Source organism: Tachysurus vachellii, chromosome 14 (assembly GCF_030014155.1).
Source record: "Tachysurus vachellii isolate PV-2020 chromosome 14, HZAU_Pvac_v1, whole genome shotgun sequence".
Lineage (NCBI taxonomy): Eukaryota > Metazoa > Chordata > Actinopteri > Siluriformes > Bagridae > Tachysurus > Tachysurus vachellii.
Window position 1 is genome coordinate 4,739,498 of NC_083473.1, and position 21,454 is coordinate 4,760,951.

The following is a 21,454-nucleotide window of genomic DNA, read 5'->3' on the forward strand; positions in this document are numbered from 1 at the left end:
TATACAAGACAAAACAATACACACATAAATAACACTATACTATACAAGATAACACAATACACACATAAATAACACTATACTATACAAGACAACACAATACAGACATAAATAACACTATACTATACAAGACAACACAATACAGACATAAATAACACTATACTATACAAGACAACACAATACAGACATAAATAACACTATACTATACAAGACAAAACAATACACACATAAATAACACTATACTATACAAGACAAAACAATACACACATAAATAACAAGACAAGACGTCTTTCCGTAAGAAGTGCACGGTAGTGCAAATAACAGTATTGTGCAATATTATTCTTTTTGTACAATATACAGCAGTAGTGTGTGTAACATATACAGATGATGTGATGACTGACAGTTCTGATAATGCAGTACTTATAGATATGAAGCAGGGAATATAATTATGGTGAGTTGTAATATAATTATGGTGAGCTGAAAGAGGTTGTGTCCAGGGTGCAAAGGGTCACTAGTGATTTTTCCTTCCTGGTTTATGATTCTTGTATGGTACAAGTCCTGGGGAATGGGCAGGGGGGCAACAATTATTTGTGCATTGCAGTCTGTTCCTGTCCTGTTTTGTTGCTGCACCAAACCAGATGGTGATGGATGTATTTGCACAGGACAGATTCAATGACTGCAGTGTAGAACAGCACCAACAGCCACTGTGGCAGACCAAACTTCCTTAATTGATGTAGAAAGTACATCCTCTGCTAGGCCTTTTTAATGATGGAGTTTATGTTGGACTCCCATTTCAGGTCTTGGGAAATGGTAATGACCAGAAACTTGAAGGCCTCCACAGATGACACATGGCTGTTGGAATAGAACAGAAACAGAACAGAATTTTTATACCTTTTGAATTAAATGGAATGCTACGTAGCAAGTTAGCTTTGTTTTCAGAATTAGAATCAGAAAAAGCTTTATTACCAAGCTCGCATTATCTTGTGCATACAAGGAATTTGTTTTAGTGTCACATATGCTTCCAGTACACAGAGACAACAAGATGAGAATACAAAAAACATACGCATATGTAAAAAAAAAAAAAAAGAAAAGAAAAAAAAAATAATTTAATTGCATGTACAGTAGTGCTATATATGATAGAATGGAATAGAATTTAATAGAATAGAATGAGATGCAGGTATGAACTAGGATGGAGATGGTAACAATTAAATGTAAGGTTATTGCACATTGTTATTGCGTAATGGGGAACATTTAACTGTTCATAAGGTTGATTGCCTGGGGAAAGAATCTGTTCTTGTGTCTGGTTGTGCTGGTGTTTGGGGCTCTGTAGTGCCAGCCAGATGGTAAAAGCTCAAAAATTGGATGTGAGTGATCCAGAGTGATTTTCTGAGCTCTTTTCCTCACTCTGGATATATACAGTTCTTGAAGGGTGGGCAGGGGAACAGAAATAATCCTTTCAGCAGTCCGAACCGTTCTCTGTAGTCTTCTGATGTCTGATTTTGTTACTGAGTCAAACCACAGTTACTGATGAGCACAGAACAGACGCGATGACGGTTGAGTAGAACTGTTTCAGCAGCTCCTGCGGCAGGTTAAACTTCCTCAGTACATCCTTACAAAGTACATCCTTTGTTAGTCCTTTTTAACAGTGTTGACAATTGGTGTCCCACTTTAGGTCCTGGGAGATGGTGGAGCCCAGAAACTTAAAAGCCTTCACTGCAGCCACAGCCATTGGGGGAGTGCAGGGGATTTCAGGTTTCTCCTGAAGTCCAAACTCATCTCCACTGTTTTGAGTGTATTGAGCTTCACGTTGTTGTCTCTGATGAGGCTGATGACTGTAGTGCCATCCACGAACTTCAGGAGCTTGACAGAGGGGTCATTATAGGTGCAACCTTTGGCGTATATGGAGAAGAGCAGTTGGGAGAGAACACAACCTTGTCTCAAAATTGTCTCACTAGCTGCTGCCGATTTATCATAAAGCTGGTGATCCACTGACAGAGAGAGGTAGGAACAGAGAGCTGGGTTAGTTTGTTCTGGAGGAGCATTGGTATGATGGTGTTAATGGCCGAAGTGAATTCTACAAACAGGGTCCTCGCATAACCCCGATTTTTCCAGGTGTTGCAGGACGTAATGCAGTCCCAAGTTTACTGCATCATCCACGGACCCGTTTGCTCGATAAGCAAACTGCAGGGAGTCCACTAAGCGTCCATTGACGTCTTTCAGATAAGCCAGAACCAGTTTTACGAAGAACTTCATGACGACAGACACCAGTGCCACAGGTCTGTAGACTTTAATCCTGATATCTTGGGTTTCTTTGGGACAGGAATGATGGTGGAACATTTGAAGCAATTAGCAAGCATGTATCTCATCTGCTATACAAGTCCGTTAAGAACCATTAATACAGAAACGTGTTTAGTTGCATTATTTTAGTAGAATAATTACTGTCAGCTGATGTTATAGAAAATTAATAATCAACAATAAAATTAAGAAACGGTATGAAATATAATTGAGTTTTTTCCAACCATTTATAAATTTTTAATTTCCTTTTAATAAGTTTTATTTTGATCTTAATAAGATTTCTTTTCATTTCCGTCTATCTGAGATAACGTGACTGCTCGTAGGCTTGAAATAAAGATATGATTATAACAAGAGGATAACAGTAAAATCACATGTCTAAGATACGTAACCATCTTCCTTCCTGCATGAAGTGTATTTTTCAAGAATACTTGCTGTCTTAATGACAAAAAAAACCCCTAAGACTGGTCACGTCGGCTTGTTATTCAGGTATTATATATTATATAAGAATTGTGCCAGCCACTCATTAACATTCATTTACTGCCAAAGATGTAGTTTGTGTGATTTTTGTTGTGTGTGTTTTAGGTCACAAAGCTAAAGGACAATGCAAAATCACTAACAGATGTATAATCAGTTTCCTATCACTGTCCAAAAAAACCCAAACACAAAGGAGCACGGTCTACCCTACTATGTCCAATGTGTGTGTGTGTGTGTGTGTGTGTGTGTGTGTGTGTGTGTGTGTGTTGGTCTTGTTATTCTTGCGGCATCCAATCCGATGTACACTGTCCCTCCTCGGACCCGGTGCTCCCACAGTTGTCTCCAGATCCACCACTTAAATTTCTCTAACAGTCAGGTCTTCATTTTTTCGTCTCAGTGCAGTACATACATACATACGTCATACAGATATTTATAATAAATACAATATTGCTGTTTTCTTAAAATAATAAAAAAAAGAGTCGATTTCAACTGACACACAACTATGTCTCTACTGTAAAACTTTACTTATAATATTTTCATATACACAAAGGAGTACAGTACAGTTGAAGAGGCTTCTAACATGGCAGCACCGACATTGCCCCACTTTCCACAGACCAACCCGGTGTACGTTTCGTCTTCTTCTTCTTCTTCGCAGCACCAAAGCACACTCGGATTCGGCAGCTAACACGCCATACAAAAACACACATGCTCGCATTTGCGCACACACACACACACACACACACACACACACACAGAAATGTACAACAAAAGTGTAAAACAGTGAGAACTGATTCTACAAAGTCCATAAATATGAAAAGACTAAAGGAAAGCAAACATGCTTCTCTTTTTTTTTTTTTTTTTTTTTTTTTTAAAAGAAAAATGGCTGCTGTAAAGATTACAACAAAAAGAACAAAACAAGTGGGGCAGGAAGTTTAACATTCAGTGAATATCAAAAGAGAAATGATTGTGAGGCCAAGAACATTTTTGAAATAATAATTAAAAAAAAAAATAAAAATAAAATGAGTGTCCTTCATTTGGAACAGCGGTCTCTCGCTTTAGTTGGGAGTCCTTTTTTTTTTTCATTCCAAAAGTCCTGTAATGTATTTTCATTGTCAGATCGAATGGAAAATAAAATCAATATACAATCCACAAGTTTCATTCTTTTTTTAACGATTTAAAGTTTTATGAAGAAGATACAGAAGGTCTACGAGGACTCAATGTTGACCCTTGAGGTACGCCTTCTATGCTATTAATAAACCAGACACAAACCTGTGATTATCTAATGGGTGTGTTACTAAGCCAGGGTCAAAGTTCATTGGAATATCCTACAAGGCTGCCACTAAGGTTGAAACCAGTTCATCTCAAACGCTAACTCTTCTGCTAGCTTTCGTTCTGTTAGCAATTTGTATTTCAGATTTCCGTTTTTTTTTTTAAATCTCACTCTTCCTGCTCTGTATTAAGTGTCTACCGAAGTATAAATTGTTGTCTAATCTCACAATAAGACATCCAGAACCGTGTCGGTATTGTTGTAGAAACCATGTGACAGAACAGATATTGAGCAACGAGTAAACGGAAGAATAGTTTGTCAAAGTGAGGAAACTATTTAAACAAAGTACCAGTCTGGAAAAAAGACTTTTTCATTCTTAACTCTCGTTAACCAATTTTTTATTTTTAATACGTGTGGCTCTACGGTCCATGACTAGAGTTTGTTGGAAATTTTTTTTTTTTTTTTTTTTTTTTTTTTTTTTTTTACAAAACCCTGAAAAAAAATGGAGAATTTCTGTTATATTAAAAAAAAGGGTAAATTAGAAGTGTAGAATTGAAGAGTAGTATTTCGGAAGAGTAGTCTGTCTGTCTGTCTGTCTGTCTGTCTGTCTGCCGAACTGCTTTCATGAAGACCGAGCCTGTTCGTATAAATCGGTCCCTCCAGGATTTTTTGCGATCGCTGTGGCCAAAAGTTCTCAATTAAGTCTTTTTGTGCTTTTTGAATTTCATTCATTCATTCATCTTCTACCGCTTATCCGAACTACCTCGGGCCACGGGGAGCCTGTGCCTATCTCAGGCGTCATCGGGCATCAAGGCAGGATACACCCTGGACGGAGTGCCAACCCATCGCAGGGCACACACACACTCTCATTCACTCACGCAATCACACACTAGGGACAATTTTCCAGAGATGCCAATCAACCTACCATGCATGTCTTTGGACTGGGGGAGGAAACCGGAGTACCCGGAGGAAACCCCAGAGGCACGGGGAGAACATGCAAACTCCACACACACAAGGTGGAGGCGGGAATCGAACCCCGACCCTGTCGGTGTGAGGCGAACGTGCTAACCACTAAGACACCGTGCCCCCCGCTTTTTGAATTTATCTATATAAATTAAAAGCACAGGATTCTTGGGATGTGATTCCTGACACATGCGGTTTAAATATGTTTAACATTCGCCAGACGCCTATTGCATCTCAATTTATACAAACGAGCAATTGAGAGTTAAGGGCCTTACTCAGGGGCCCATCAATGACAGCTTGATGGACCTGGGATTCGCACTCACAACCTTCTGATCGTTAGTCCACCACCTTAACCACTAAGATACCAAATCTGTGGGTGTTCTGATTATCCTGGAGGGTCTGTCCTGTAACGTGTAGTGCAGAAAACACGCCGGTTACCTGGAATGTCGTGATAAATCTTAAAGTAAAACTAAAGCTGCAGTCATTTAGGTTTGTTTTGCTTTAGTTTCATCTTCACAGCAAAAGGCAGGTCTTTCTGTCCAGTTAAATGAATTTTTAGTGCACTTAAACTGTTACTGTACTCAATTCAATTTAATTCAAGTTTATTTGTATAGCGCTTTTTACAATTGACATTGTCTCTACTCTTGCTCACATGTTTCATTTATTTTTATAATCCACACTGTTAGGGCTTGTGATTGCCAAATGCTTTTTTTTCTAATTTAATTTAATGTCACCAAATTGTAAATGGGACACACAGGACCAGCTTACTGATTATATTTAAAAGGATGATCAGTAACCAAAAGTGCATCGCTGACATGACGGCTTGTCGGTCCAATCCAAATCCAGAAACATCTGACTCCATCTCAAATACTATTTAAAGTGGAGAAGTATCATTTGGACACAAGTGAGATTTAGACTACCAGAATATCAATTCTTTAATTTAAATTCTCTGTCAATCTATAAACGTCCGAGAATTGGATCGAAAACGCTTCCTGTTATCCTTAAATAACCACTGGACCAAAGCTCACTTTCACAAAATCTGTCTTTTATGGAAGAACCGACGAAGCTTTTTAAATGAAAAATATATTTCCATGTATGTGTGTGTGTTAACTTGAGCACTGTGTGAATAATATGACCCAAACCCCAATCTATGGCATCAGACCCAGTGTTAACCATATAAAAGTCTATATTTTCCCCAATTCATGCGTTCTCTAAGACACAGTGTCATCATGACGAGCTAACCAGCTGTCTAATATCCGACCCCATCCATGGTTTTCCTAAAGATAAAAATGTAAACAGTAGGTGGAGATGACAAAACGAAACAGAAACACAAAGAAGCACCAGACAGTAACTTTACACCCGATACAGACCGTCTGACTGAACAGCCAAAGGTCCACAGCACCACTTAATTTTTCCAGTCCCAAGTGGACTTGGGTAAAGAAGGCAAGCTGACTGGATCTGTCTCAAGCTCAGCATGTTGCCCAGGTCTGTTAGAGTCAAAAAGAGTGGCATTGCATCCAGCTGAGCACGCACTAGCTGATCTCCAGGTAAGAGCGCTTATGTGAGATCAGATTCCCTGCTTCGTTCCTACAGGCTACAAAGTGTAACTAACCGAGAAATGACACTTGGCCGATCTCGCTGCCCGACAGCCAACGGCGTCTAGTGAGCCAGTGAGTGACTGTATAGAAGGATGTATGGATGGCTGGATGGATGAATAGTAAACACAAATTGCTCACTTCCCCCTATACGACTCATCCTCTAAACCTTCAGCGTCAAAGTCGTTGTCGGTGCCTCCGTCTTCATACCAATAGTCCTCATCATATTCCGACTCTTCGCCATCATCTGCGAAATCCTCACAGTCCACCTCCTCGTCTTCGCCTCCGATGACTTCCAGTCCTACGTCCTCACCGCCGATCATCCCTTCCACAACCTCTCCATCCTCTACCTCAGTCATGGCGTCGTCTTTCACCCCTTTAGACAGAGAAGTGGCGGGAAGCAGGTCTTCTTCCAACACTACCTCGTCGTCAAAGGGCACTTGCCGGCTGCCGTAGGACGTTCTTACAGGTGCAGGTGGGATGTAGAACTTGGGGGAGGGCGGGGTTAAACTACACTGGGATGTACTGGGTGGTGTGGATAAGATGCACATTCCCGGGATGTACTCGCGAATCTCTCCAGGTTCCAGGGGATCAGGGCCACATGGGTCGTGCTCGCTGCACGAGAGCTTGCCGTCCAGCTTGGAGATGAACAGCATGCCGTCACGGTGCTGCTTGCAGTACGAGTTGGGGCACATCTCGCAGAACGACGCCGCCTCTTTGCCACACTTGTTACACTGGTGCCAAGGACACTCCCAACGACCTAAGAGCAAACACCAACACACACAGAGCTTCATCATACAGGCATTTGGGTCTGGATTTACACATGCAGCTCGTTATTTTGGAGCACGCTAATCACTGAGGTTTCAACTGTTAGCATTTTTACCAGTACACTGGTGTTCAAAATGGACTTATGGGCCATCAGTGTAAACAAATAAATAAAGAGTCTGATCTAAAATGAGTCAGGACTCTGTTGGGATAACCTCACAGTGGTTGAAGATAAAGTCTTCATTTTTTTCTTGGGGCATCTCAGAGAGCAGAAATGGGTTTGATATCAACATTTTGACTTTTGTGAATGCAAACGCGAAGATGTTGGAGTTGTGGTGGTGTGCCTCTGTTCTCACCTGCAGGTCTCTTGGACAAGTTCAGACAGTCGGCGTGGTACACTTTGGGGCAGCCGGGCTTCTTACAGGAGACGATTTGCCCGCCGTCTCCGCAGTAAAAACATTCATCCTCGCGCTCCTTCACCACCTGCAGCTGACTCTTCCTTTTTGTAGACATTTTTTTCTTCCCTTTGCGGCCCTTGTCCTCAGACGGGGGCTGATTCTGAAACAGCAGCACATGAGTGTACAGGTGTAACAACACGTCAGAACGTTAGGGTGTGTACAGAGCGTGCCGCGTTCTGTTAGTGCATGTGTTCTATGAACTAAATGAACGAAAAAATTAAAGAAACATCAATGAAATCGTACCCATATTAAACAAGTCAAGTGTATTCATTGTAATTCATAACTCAAACCTAGTTCTCATTAAAAACAAGAGCCTGTAGTAAAATAATAGTGTGTGTGTGTGTGTGTGTGTGTGTTGTTGCTCAATCCCTAATCTACTGATCAGTCACTGTTCATTAATAAACCCACGCCGCATGCCGTACCTTCGGTCGCACGCCCAGGAAGCCGCTGCAGTTGGACGCTCCACATTTACACACCGTCTTGCCGTTACCCAGACACTCCAGGTTATAGTTGAAGGTGAGCTCGACGCCTGCAAGACAGTGGGATGTAACCGTTGAACTAGGGCACGAATGAAAACAACTGAATTCAAAGCCTTTCGGAGTGACATTAACCCTTCCTCCTTTTTACACACAATTTAATTCCATTTTATTTGTATAGCACTTTAAACACTGGACATTGTCACAAAGCGGCTTGAAAGAAATATAATCATTTGAATTCTAAATACATTGAAAGTGTACAAATTTAAAATTTAAATCAAAATGTCAAAACAATTTAAAATAAAATATTAAAACAACCTAAATTGAATTTAATTAGACAAAAAAACAACAACAAAAAAAAACAAAGAAATTGGTGCAAAAAATCAGAATAAAAAAAATCACTTAAAAGTGATTAAAAGTTTAATTTTCCTTCTTTTCTTTATGTAACAGAACTAAACTGTATAAATATTCTGAAATTTTCATTTCTATTATTATTATTTCAGGCAAACTGTTTTATTCTTTTTTTAAACTCATGGACAATCCAGTTCCTCTTTAATAACTATTTATTTATTTATTTATTTTGCTTTAAAGGTACGGTCTCCGTTGTTTGAGAAATGCTTAGAAAACTGCGTTGGGCCGCCAAACAAAACAAAAACAAAACAAACGTGTAGCCAATGAGCAGAAAGGGGTGTTTTGTCAATATGGGCCGGGGGGGGGGTGTTCAGTGCGCATGTGTGACGTTAGCGGAAAGCGGTTTTAACATTGAGCAAAGAAAGGCTTACGATAAGGTAAGAAGTAGGACGTGTTAATATAGGATCAGCTTTCCAGCGCTGGAGAGAACTGAAGGAGCAGGAAGTTGGTCACATATTCACAGATTGGAGTTTCCTGAGTCAATAACTCCTGAGCTAAACGCTGTTACTACACAAATAACACCTCTTTTCTATCGTAGTAATGTAGAGACGCAGCTACAACCGTGTTTTGTGTAGTAACAGTGTTTAGCTCAGGAGTTATTGACTCGGGAAACTCCAATCTGTGAATATGTGACCAACTTTACTTAAGACGCCGAGGCGCTTTTTTCCTTCTCGATAGGTGAGTAACGTTGGTTTTGTTTTGTTACACAGAACTAATATATGTCTTTGTCCTTTACATGATTATGTTTGTGTGTCATTTTTGCTTGTTTGTTTATCTACAATCGTATTGTTCTTCCCTTCAGCTATGATAAAGACACATTTCTTTCCATTAGTTGCCTGGGTTACATATGTATATGTGGGCGGAGCTATCAATACAGGGGTGGGACCCATTTGGGTTAGGGGCGTGTTTGTTTTGGTGATTTCAAATGTCAACATTGGCTTTCATACAACGGAGACCCCACCTTTAAACTTGTTTTATGCTCCAAATGAATGTGTGTGTGCACCTCATCTAATATGTGAAACATTAAAACAGCGAGACAAGACAATAACTTTATACATTATACTATAGTAATATTTTGAATTCGAAATTCATGCAAGAAAAGCTCTGCAGAGATCAACCCAAGAATGAGGTGAATGAAACTGAGGATGGGGTAATAAGTGAAAGTCTCTCTGACCTGCAGGAATGTCGACTAGGGCGAAGAGACCGACCCGCGTGTCTCCGTTCACTGTCCACTTCTGGGTCTCACAGTTGGGCTGGCAGCAGTGGTTCATGAAGCGTGCCTGGTTTCCCTTCGGCCCTGCGTCAATGATGCGATCCTAAACACAGGACAAACACGACTCACGCTTGAGAATCAGAAAACAACCTGATAACGGTTTAATGGAAATCAGCTTATGGGACATTTTCAGTCAGTTTAAACAAAACGAAATGATTTTTTTAATGATTAAATGATTCATAACTCATTTGTTGTCTTTCAGTATTTGATAATCTTACACAGAATTTTAGTGTTGAGAAGTAGAACGGTTTTATATAAAGAAACAAAGACGAGCAATTGGACAACTGGGTCGTGTAAGACGTCGTTGCCTAATTACTCAGTGAGGTACAGAAGATGGAGTGAGACGTCATGTTTCGTGTGACACTCGCCTTATCCAGCGTGAGCATGTAGAAGTTGCTGATGTCGTTCTCCTGAGCGTGCTTGATCCTGGCGCGACACTCCTCCTCGTCGATCACCTCACCCACGTACTCGCTCACAAAAGCACCCTGAAACAGCAGCGAGCACAGACGCTCTCTTCAGATTCGACGTGTACGAGGTGAACAAATATAAACATGCACAAATACGCAATTTTGCGTCGCAGTTCCCATGGCGATGAAATCCATAAGATTCAGTCTCTGCCCCATCCTGTCATTGGTTCCTTCCTCTAGTGTTAGATCGTTAGCTCGCTGATTGGTTGCTCCAGAGAAGTTCGTATTTATGAGTAAAGAAGTCTTACGTCTTCAAGTCAGTTTGGTTGTAGAAGATTATTAGAAGGTTCAACAATTATATACAGGGTTTTTTTTTTAAACTCTACTTGAAAAAATGTAGAAAATGAAAAACAATCATGATTTGCTTTTTGTTGTTCTTAACAAAAGACGTTACTGTCGTTGATTCCACCATTGAGACCAACTCGGAAACTCAGAGCTCAAACAAAATCCAGAGTTTCAGTTTTAGTAAAGAACTGAAGCCTTTGTTGTGATCACTTTACGTTTCCTTTTTTTTTTTTTTGGCTTATAAATCAATTTTTTACGATTTATTTTATGTACGTTATCATTTGTACGTGTTCCATTTAGGTTGATTGTATAATTCCTGTAATTTATGATAAGCCACATTTCAGTCTATCGCACACGTTTATTATCGCTAAGTAAAGCTAACGGCCAATGACGAGTCCAGATATCTAAACATTAGAGATGAGGGAGAATTAGGGAGGCAAAAGACACCATGATGTGAAGCAGGTCTGAATTCTGATAACATTTCATTTCCATTGCAGTTAACAGAAAGTGTAATAACTGCAGAAATCATTTGGTTATCCCAGTTCATAAAGCATAAGAGAGCGGAAATCCCTCCTACCTTCTTGATGTCATGGATGCTACGGAGTCCCCAGCCACGCGACAGTGTCCTGAAGATCTCCACCGGAGTGTACTCGCGCTTGGTAAAGCACTGGTTCTGGCACCTCTCTCCTGCCACACACACCTGCGGGTGGCACTCGTACATCAGCATGCGGTTGATACACTCCGAGTCAATGCCGCACGGGCTCTCGTCTGTGGCCTTGCAGTTACAGCGCGGGATCTCCGACTGGTCCGCGGTCACGATCTGCACCTTTCCTATCGGTCGGTTCACCTAGAGGAAGCCAAATTGAGTAACACGGGTATGTAAATAAAACCAGTTGTGAAGCACTAATAAATATTCAAAGCTTAACCATATGGATCAATAAATGTAGGGCATAAATTCACTTTGCAAATGTAAGTGTTTTTATTTAATAAAGCGTGAACACGGCATACAATCTACTTTATTTCAATAATTTGTAAAAATATTGTCACTTTGTCTGCTGTGTTAAAGGTGCGCTGCACGATGTTTGAAAGCCAATGTTGACATTTGAAATCACCAAAACAAACACTCCCCTAACCCAAATGGGTGTCACCCCTGTTTTGATAGCTCCGCCCACACATACATACATAACCCAGGCAACTATTATGGCGGAACCTGTTGGGGCGGCTGGCCGAGGGGATATTTTTATCAATAAATGAACTCAATGACTAATACTATGGTGATACAAATGTGTTTTTGTAGTACTGTGTGTTGTACCGTGAAAGGTTTAGCTCCGTTTCACGTGGAAGACCTTCAGTTCTCTCCAGCGCTGGAAAGCTGATCCTATATTAACACGTGTCCTGCTTCTTGCCTTATCGTAAGCCTTTTTCCGCTTTTCGTTTTTATCCGCCATGTCAATGTATCAATCACTTTCTGCTAATGTCACACATGCGCACTGAACACTCTCTCTGCCGTATATTGACCAGACACGCCCCTTTCTGCTCATTGGCTACACGTTTGTTTTGTTTGTCGGCCCGACTCAGTTTTCCGAAGCATTTCTTAAACACCGCGCACCCCACCTTTGATGTTTGTTGACCTCAAGTGCAGCTATGAGTCTTGAAAGTAGAAAAAAATAGAAGTAGACCCACCTTAATGTGTTTGTATGGTGGGGGCTTCTTGTCGTTCTTCCTATCTTCCTGAAGCTGCCTCATCTCTTTCTCTGCCTGGAGCTCTCGGAATCGCTCAGCAGCTTCGTTTAAAGCTGTAGAAAGACAATGATGGATTTGAAAAATGCAGGCTACACAGGTTAACTGATGAGACTCAGTTCTAAAGTGTGCAGGACTTGATAGAGAAGACTAAAATGTCTTAAAGTTTATTTGAGCACCTTTCTTGTAGACAGCATCTGTGCCTTTGCCCATTGTCTCCTTGTTGTGGGCGTCGCCCTCCATATAAGGAAAACAGCGAGCTTGGTAGGTCCACACGTAGTCCTTGGAGCCAAAAAAGTGTACGGGGAACTCGCCAACCTCGTGCTTCATGCGTAACACTTTCTCGGGTACGTTCTTGGGTTGAGTCACCTCTGCAGGCCACCACCTGATCGAAACACACGGGCCGGCAAGTTAAAACATAATGTTTAAATGCCATTTGCTTTAGAAATGATTGGAGTAAACGCTGCAGAACACCAACCTGTAGCGGCCCACTTTCACCCACAGGATGTCTTTGTAGTGGGGTTTCTTGCCTGCGCGACAGTCGTTGCAGTACCAGCTCTCTTCAGGCATTTCGATGTTCAGACACTCACGATGGAAGGCAGCAGGACAGGATTCACAGCACAAAAGACTGCCCCCTAAACCAGAACCCGAATATTACATAGCAGCAACATGTTTCTAAAATGACTAAAGCTTCCTTTGGAGGAAAAATGTCCCCGGTTTGTGGAGGATTTTCAGCATGTAAAAGACATTGATACAAAAAGCACTGCAGTGATTTAAAGGTGCAGTCTGTAATGTTTAAAGGTGCAGTCTGTAATGTCTGTAATGTTTAAAGGTGCAGTCTGTAATGTTTGAAGGTGCAGTCTGTAATGTCTGTAATGTTTGAAGGTGCAGTCTGTAATGTTTAAAGGTATAGACTGTAATGTCTGTAATGTTTAAAGGTGCAGACTGTAATGTTTAAAGGTGCAGTCTGTAATGTTTAAATTTGTAGTCTGTAATGTCTGTAATGTTTGAAGGTACAGTCTGTAATGTTTGAAGGTGCAGTCTGTAATTTCTGTAATAATTAAAGGTGCAGTCTGTAATTTCTGTAATGTTTAAAGGTGCAGTCTGTACTGTTTAAAGGTGCAGTCTGTAATGTCTGTAATGGTTGAAGGTGCAGTCTGTAATGTCGGTAATGTTTGAAGGTGCAGTCTGTAATGTCTGTAATGGTTGAAGGTGCAGTCTATAATGTCGATAATGTTTGAAGGTGCAGTCTGTAGTGTTTAAAGGTGCAGTCTGTAATGTTTTAAGGTGCAGATTAATGTTTGAATGTGCAGTCTGTAATGCTTGAAGGTGCAGTCTGTAATGTTTAAAGGTGCAGTCTGTAATGTCTGTAATGATTGAAGGTGCAGTCTTTAATGTTTGAATGTGCAGTCTGTAATGTTTGAAGGTGCAGTCTGTAATGTCGGTAATGTTTGAAGGTGCAGTCTGTAATGTTTAAATGTGCAGTCTGTAATGTCTGTAATGTTTGAAGGTGCAGTCTGTAATGTCGGTAATGTTTGAAGGTGCAGTCTGTAATGTTTGAAGGTGCAGTCTGTAATGTTTGAATGTGCAGTCTGTAATGTTTGAAGGTGCAGTCTGTAATGTTTAAAGGTGCAGTCTGTAATGTTTGTAAACTGTAATCAATTCATTTTAACGATACCTTAACTGGATTTATAATATAACCTAGTATGCTAGTTTCTTCATTTCTTTTTTTGTCCCTCAAATTTTCAGATATTTTAAGATCTTACACTATATGCAGGTTCAAACCAGCATGATTTGACAAGCAGAGCTTAATGACTGGAAGCAGCTCTTTAGTGTAGCAGTGTGTGAGGTGAGACCTTCAGAGCAGACGAAGCACCAGCTGACGTTGATGTGCTCGTGGTTCTTGCAGCCTTTGCGGGGGGTGAAATGGTTGGGACACAGGAAGCTGTTGTTGGCCAGAGGAACACTGCCGGCAGCCATACAGTAGTCATTTGCATGGTAAGCCAATGGACAGCGCACACAGCGGGTCAGGCGACCTGTAACAGGCACACACACACACACATACACACACACACACACACACACACACACATACACACACACAGCTGGATCAGATGAATATGAATCTTTATGATTTCCACCTACAGTCCCTCAGTGTTATATACAATGTATTTACCCCACCTGACTTGGCGACTCACCCTTAGAGCTGGAGGGGTTTGTGGGGTTGGTGATATAGCAGGACAGACAGAAGTGCAGAGAGCAGCGAAAGCCTCGGTTCTGTTGGACAGTGGGGGCAAATTTCATTATACACGCCATGTGGTAGAACTTCCCACACACCGGGATCATACAGCGGCGGACGTCTTCGCCTGGCTGCTTACACACAAAGCATGTGTGCACACCTTGAAGAGAGAGAGAGAGAGAGAGAGAGAGAGAGAGAGAGAGAGAGAGAGAGAGAGAGAGAGACAATAAATGTTAAGCTTTTTACCAGTGATGGTGAACACAGCATGAATCTACTCACTAAAACAGGGCAAATTTTACGCTCATGTTCAAGACACGAATCTTGCTTAGTTCAGACCCGAACTAAAAAGCCCAAACGTATAGAGACGAAACCTTTTCACCTGCATGTTATTACCAGTGAACATTTAAAAGGAATATTTCTATATATAAAACCTTACATGGTTACATGGATAGTAATTTTTTAGAATAATTTAGAGGATATTCTTCTTTTTTTTCTTCTTAGACAGTAAAATTCAACAAACAAACACTGCATGAAGTGTTTTGTCACTTTGCTTCACTACATTTTGGAATCACTTCAAGCATTAAATCAATTCTTGGATCTTTTTTAAAAATACGTCACTCATATACGCATCATTTCAAAGCATCTTGCATCGTCATCTGCACAGAGATAAAGCTCCAAAAGTAATTGCACCCACTTCACTTTATACATTCTTTTGAATTACATGTATAGCTTAACCGTCACTCAGGGTAAGAGGTAGGTATAAATCAAGACTATTTTCTCTTCTGGCACCGAGGCGGAGGAATGAATTTCCCCTAGATGTCTGAACAGCTGAGTCATCTTCAAAAGTTGGGTGAGACCTACCTCGTCCTGAAACACTTGATCTACAGCTTATTTTCCCTGTATGTTTTACGGGTAATGGTAATGGTTGATGGTAATCTAAGTCTGTAACCTAATGAACCAGTGGAAATGTATTCAACAATAGAGTCTTTAAAGCACTTTTGTACGTCGCTCTAGATACAAATGTCTGCCAAATGCAGTAAACGTAAATGTAAAAATGTGCCGTTTTAATAGTAAAGCTTCACTGCTCTCCAAAGGTTCCACATAGGACTATTTTTTGGGGGAGAAAATGTTCTATTGACCAAGTATAGAACCCCAGATTTGTATATAAATCCACTTTTTTTTTTAAGACTGTAGGGTTAAAAGAGATTCTTTAGATGCAATATGGTATCCTGCAAGGATCTATTCTAAGCCCTGTATTTTTTTCCTCCTTATATTTAATCATTTGGGCATGTAATGTGCAAGCATTCGGTCAGCGTTTGCTTCTACATTCAACAGCAGAAATGCGAAGGGAAAGATGCTGCATTGGAATAAGAGTAAAACTAGTAAGCTTGCACATTTATGACCTCAACATTTTAGCGACTAAAAAAAGATAAGCTATGAAAGGTTCTGTTTTCTGTCAGACTTGTTAATCATCCAATTGTAGTGAATAATTCTAAAATGATTCATGTCAGAAGAGAGAACATATCATTTCTTTAACTGCTTTCACAGATTTCCACTATGAATGACTCCTCAACTGAAACTGAGATTATTCTGATCACCGAGTTTCCAAATCCTAAACTTTTAACAAGGCAGACGAGAGTTGACATGTTTTCTAATTTTAGAATTTTTCTAATTGCAACTAATGTTTTTTTGGTTATATTCATTTACGCATATCAGCAACCGTTGTGTTTTAAAAGTTTTTAAAATCATGAAACTACCTGGGAAAATAGAGGAAATGGGCTGAATAAATACCTGGGGTCGTATTCATAAAGATTCTTAGAGTTAAGAGTCTCTCCTAGTGACGTAATTCTAAGAAATGTGGGTGTTTCCCCTTCGAATTAAAGAGAAGATCCGAGTAAAGATAAAAGTTATTCATAAAGCACCTTAACACTTAAAATGAGGTCAAAAAAATGTTAGGAGAAAATGGTGAAAGAGCTGAGGTGAAAGGTGAAGAGGGAGAAGAAATGTATCGTATACAATATTTAATAATGACAGTGAGTTAATAAGATGATACAGATTAGATCATGTAAGCATTATTTACACACACACACACACACATTATATATATACACAGAGAGAGAGAGAGAGAGAGAGAGAGAGAGAGAGAGAGAGAGAGAGAGAGAGAGAGCATGTAAATGTAAATATCTGTAAATATATAGATGTAGTTTAAAAATGTTAGAAGATCTATAAATACCATAGAAACAATATAATGTGTCTCTATGACATTTCTGAGATGTTTACATTTACATTACATTTATAATATACAGATGTTAATCCCTACATGATCTTTACACGATATGGTCTCAAAAAACTTAACATAGAGACAAAGCGAAGGCTTTTAGACCAGAATTTAAAAGCGCTCCTATTTTTATTTTTTATTGAACAACCAATCACAGTCTTCAAAAGAATGTGTCACCTAGTAACGTGTTAAGCCCCGCCTCCTCTCTAAGATAAACGTTGTTATACATTCCTTGTTCAGAGTTTGGTCCTGAATCTCTCTTAAGATAAGATTCTAGTTAGACATTTTTAAGCTGAATTAGGAGCTCTCTGAGATCATTCTTAGAATCTTTATGAATACATGCCCTGATTTTGTTGTTATAAATAAACAGATAATGATTACTGTGTAGATAAATATATGGTTATATACTTGTGTGTGTATATTCATTCATTCATTCATCTTCTACCGCTTATCCGAACTACCTCGGGTCACGGGGAGCCTGTGCCTATCTCAGGCGTCATCGGGCATCAAGGCAGGATACACCCTGGACGGAGTGCCAACCCATCGCAGGGCACACACACACACACACTCTCATTCACTCACGACAATTTTCCAGAGATGCCAATCAACCTACCATGCATGTCTTTGGACCAGGGGAGGAAACCGGAGCACCCGGAGGAAACCCCCGAGGCACGGGGAGAACATGCAAACACACAAGGTGGAGGCGGGAATCGAACCCCGACCCTGGAGGTGTGAGGCGAACGTGCTAACCACTAAGCCACCGTGCCCCCTGTGTGTGTATATATCAATATATATATATATATATATATATATATATACTTGCAAATTTGCATGTATTTTGTTTAATATCCATAAACATAATAAATGGTAATAAATATACATTTTATTTTCTTCAAAAAACAAAGTTTGTGTATAAAACACTTGAAATAATTGTCATTATATGTAACTTGAAATATGTTATATGACTGTACTCATAATGAACAAAAAAATAATAACAATAATAAATTGGATCAACCTTGTATGTGAACACAACCTACTCATAACTAACACTTCAGTAGTAAGGAGTAGGATCATTTGGAGCTCACCAGAAGTGCACTCCTGACAGATGAAGCGTCCTTTAGGAGTCTCGCTGAGGCCGATACACTGTAGGTGAAACGCTCCACAGCACTGTCCCTCACACAGCAGCAGCTCACCTGTCTTCTCACACACCTAGAAAAAATAACATACACCAGTCATAAACACACACCCATTTTAATCAATGCTTGTGACAAATATTCTGGGTTGCTGTTTCAAATTAATATGATACATTATTGTAGCTGGACGTGTGTGTGTGCGTGTGTGTGCGCCACGCGTGCAGTTCAGAGAGAGTTCTCGCAATACACTTTTCAAAGCAACGGTGAAGCATCGCCACTGAATGATGGGGGAGGAGTTACATATATCGTCGCTGTCAGACGGAATCCTCGTATCTCCAAAACCGTTATTTTTCAGGAAATTAAAAAAACGCGTATCTTATCTGCAGTACACAGGGTTTAGTCCGCGTTGCAGTGGATTGTCTTGTGCTAAATTCCTGTCCTCAGACGAGCACCAGAACTAGCGGGGGTCAAGATTTTTTCTTTGAGTCCAGTGTTTTGAAGACATTTACCTCAGAAGACGTGTTGATTCGTTGCGACTCTTCTTGAGGAGAAATATGCCGTGAAGCTCTCCCACGGAGTGAGGAAGAGGTGGACAGTTGAAGTGTCCAATGGAGTTATGAGATTTGCGCTCAAGCTATTTTCAAGACTTTAGATTGGTTAATAACTTGTAAAAATAACAGACCCACGTGGGGACTGACCAATAGCATCGATATGTGAAAAAATATGAAATTGACCAAATTTGGACATACGAGGTTTCCGCCCTACAGCGACGAGAGATATATATATATATATATATATATATATAATGGAAATGCTTCTCTCCTTGGTGCGCGTCTTTATTCCTCTGAGAACTTCAAAGCGGACCTCTTGAGGTAAATTATGTGGAATGATTCGTATATTAACTGATTTACGATGCCTACCCAGCTAACACACGACGTACTAGTTACGTAATAATTGCACCCAAGAAGATCGGAACTGACCAGTGAACTAAATCCATAAGTGTCAAGACAAATACAGCAACAAGCAAAGAGGCATTGACAGAGAGTCAAGAAATGATGATGAAAATAATTATTATTAATACTTCAGTAAAGTTCATTAAATCTATTCTGTTGTTAGTGTGGGCTTTAAACTTATGAACTGTGTATGGACTAACAAAGGTGGTACATGAGGAAGCAATTTGACAACAATGCGGTAAATAATTTAGGTGCATCAAAAAGCGCGCTCGTTAAGATACAAGCAGACAAGCTAATCCAGCACAAGTTAGTGCATTAACTCATTACAGAGTCATTACAGCTACAGGTCTATCACATTGTATGTGTTAAGCCTGTTAGGCTACACATTATTTACTCCACTTTGATGAGGTGATGGTTTACCTGACAAACGTTCTCCTTCAGTGAGGCTCCGCCTCCTTTCTCTGATGCCTTTTTACCGTTAGACAGACCTATTTCAGGAGTTAATGAGTCTCTGGTCTGGACCACGCTCTCGTTCAGAACTGGAACAAACACCTGAAGAGAGATCACGAGGGAGCAGAATAAAACACTCTCATCATCTTTATTTACTCTAAAGGTCTGTGAATCCTAGCCAGAGTGTCAGGGATTTATTTAGATACATCATTAACAAAAGTTTCTTATTTTCTATCAAGTTATTGTCCGGTTTGAGGACAGAAAATGGAGTTTCCTCCTGCTTTAGTGTCCATGTTGACGATTGAATGTCTGTGTCGTGTCTCAATCCACACTGGTGTTAATATGAAACTCATAAGTAGACAATCAGGATTTTAAGAATTTGTAGTGTTTTATAAGTATTTCTGATTTTCCCTTGAAGAGATATATTCAGTGAAATGTTTCTATCTCCAAAGTAAATGACATCAAACCCATTTCTGCTCTCTGAGATGCTTACAAACAATTCCTTGGTGCATCTCAAAGCTTGAAGGTGTTATCTTCAACCACTTTAAATTCTGTGCAAGTTTAAAGTGTAAGTGTAATAATGTGTGTGATTTTTCTAATCCTTGGTAATTGTTGCTTGACAGACTGTATGAACATGATCCCTATGCCATATTGTAGGATCTCAGTGGTAATCATAAATCGTCATAGGAGATGTCACACTGAAGGCAAGTGCCTGAAATGCTTTTAATCGGCCATTACTCGGCTGTAGGTGACCACGACAACACAGATTTTACCCTAGGATTTTATACCCCTTTTCCACCAAAAAGATCCGGGTGCTGGTTCAGAGCTAGTGCTGGTGCTGGTTCAAAGTTGGTTCCACTGGTGAACCTTCTAAGAACCGGCTTGCCTTTCCATAGGTTAGAGAGCCGTCACAGAGCCGAGTCTGACGTCACTGTATACGTGTCACGTTACACAGCAACGTTAGTGCAGCAGCGGCAAACACAAACACATCAACAAGGGGGGATGTTGCTTTACTGTTAATGCTCATGGATAATTCTCATTAGCTCCATGTAATTTGTATAAACGGAGGTTGTAATCGAGAAAGTACATAACGTTATTTTATCGTTAATACAGAAAAAAAGTTAGCCTTATCATGTAGCTATCTACTATCCAAACTCGGGTCACGGGGAGCCTGTGCCTATCTCAGGCGTCATTGGGCATCAAGGCAGGATACACCCTGGATGGAGTGCCAACCCATCGCAGGGCACACACACACACACTCTCATTCACTCACGCAATTACCTACTATCATGTGTGCTGATAAGTTATCATATCGCGGTAAAGTAAAAGTGTTTAAACATCTGTATATTATCAAATGCGCTAACAGTAGCCCCGCCCACAGCCCCTGACACAAGCTGTTCTTAAGTCTAGACCAGCAACGTTTTTGGTGCTACTTAAGAACCAGTTTTCCTGGTTCAGAACCGGTGCTTTGGGTGTCGAAAAAGAAAGAACTGGTTCTAAATTAGGCTCTGGCTCCGAACCAGCACTCAAACTGCCTCGGTGGAAAAGGGGCACTAGAAATCTTTTAGGATTTTCAAAATTTGTCTCAGATGATTAAATCGTGGCCAAAATCGCAAAGGCTTTATCCCAACAGAGGGAAAAACACACATCTCACACTGAAACAAGTGACTCCTTTTATATCGGTTTCTCACCTCCGTGTGTAAAGGTCCCGAGCTGTCACGTAGTTTCCTCTCGGCCGGTTTGGGCTCAGTTGGACTGCACTTCTCTCCTGGCATTTGGCTCTGGAAGACGCTAGGCGTTGCAGACTGTTTTAATGGCGTCTCTGCGTCACCCAGTCCGGGTGTTGTACCTTCAGACGAGAGATAAACTCAATCCATCCAAATGTGGTAGGAGATAAGAAAGAAAGATCTACAAAGGCTAAGATTTGTTCACACA

The 21,454-nt window shown here is 40.4% G+C and overlaps 2 protein-coding genes across 3 annotated transcripts in view; one reads left to right on the top strand and one right to left on the bottom strand.

Moving 5' to 3' along the window:
- gpx3 (glutathione peroxidase 3) overlaps nucleotides 1-21,454 on the top strand; it is a 257,310-nt gene that overhangs the window by 170,143 nt on the left and 65,713 nt on the right. The window lies entirely within an intron of this gene.
- Nucleotides 3,268-21,454, bottom strand: part of nsd1a (nuclear receptor binding SET domain protein 1a) — a 34,910-nt gene continuing 16,723 nt past the window's right edge. For both annotated transcript variants that reach the window (XM_060886590.1, XM_060886589.1), the window contains exons 11-24: nucleotides 21,211-21,368; nucleotides 19,490-19,621; nucleotides 18,069-18,192; nucleotides 14,665-14,865; nucleotides 14,323-14,502; nucleotides 12,945-13,101; nucleotides 12,646-12,851; nucleotides 12,410-12,522; nucleotides 11,304-11,573; nucleotides 10,343-10,459; nucleotides 9,876-10,017; nucleotides 8,237-8,343; nucleotides 7,713-7,914; nucleotides 3,268-7,351 (exon numbers count right to left, since the gene is read on the bottom strand). In XM_060886590.1, coding sequence (XP_060742573.1) covers nucleotides 6,729-7,351; nucleotides 7,713-7,914; nucleotides 8,237-8,343; nucleotides 9,876-10,017; nucleotides 10,343-10,459; nucleotides 11,304-11,573; nucleotides 12,410-12,522; nucleotides 12,646-12,851; nucleotides 12,945-13,101; nucleotides 14,323-14,502; nucleotides 14,665-14,865; nucleotides 18,069-18,192; nucleotides 19,490-19,621; nucleotides 21,211-21,368 — 2,732 coding nt within the window. In that variant the 3' untranslated portion in view covers nucleotides 3,268-6,728. The remainder of the gene's footprint in view (nucleotides 7,352-7,712; nucleotides 7,915-8,236; nucleotides 8,344-9,875; nucleotides 10,018-10,342; nucleotides 10,460-11,303; nucleotides 11,574-12,409; nucleotides 12,523-12,645; nucleotides 12,852-12,944; nucleotides 13,102-14,322; nucleotides 14,503-14,664; nucleotides 14,866-18,068; nucleotides 18,193-19,489; nucleotides 19,622-21,210; nucleotides 21,369-21,454) is intronic.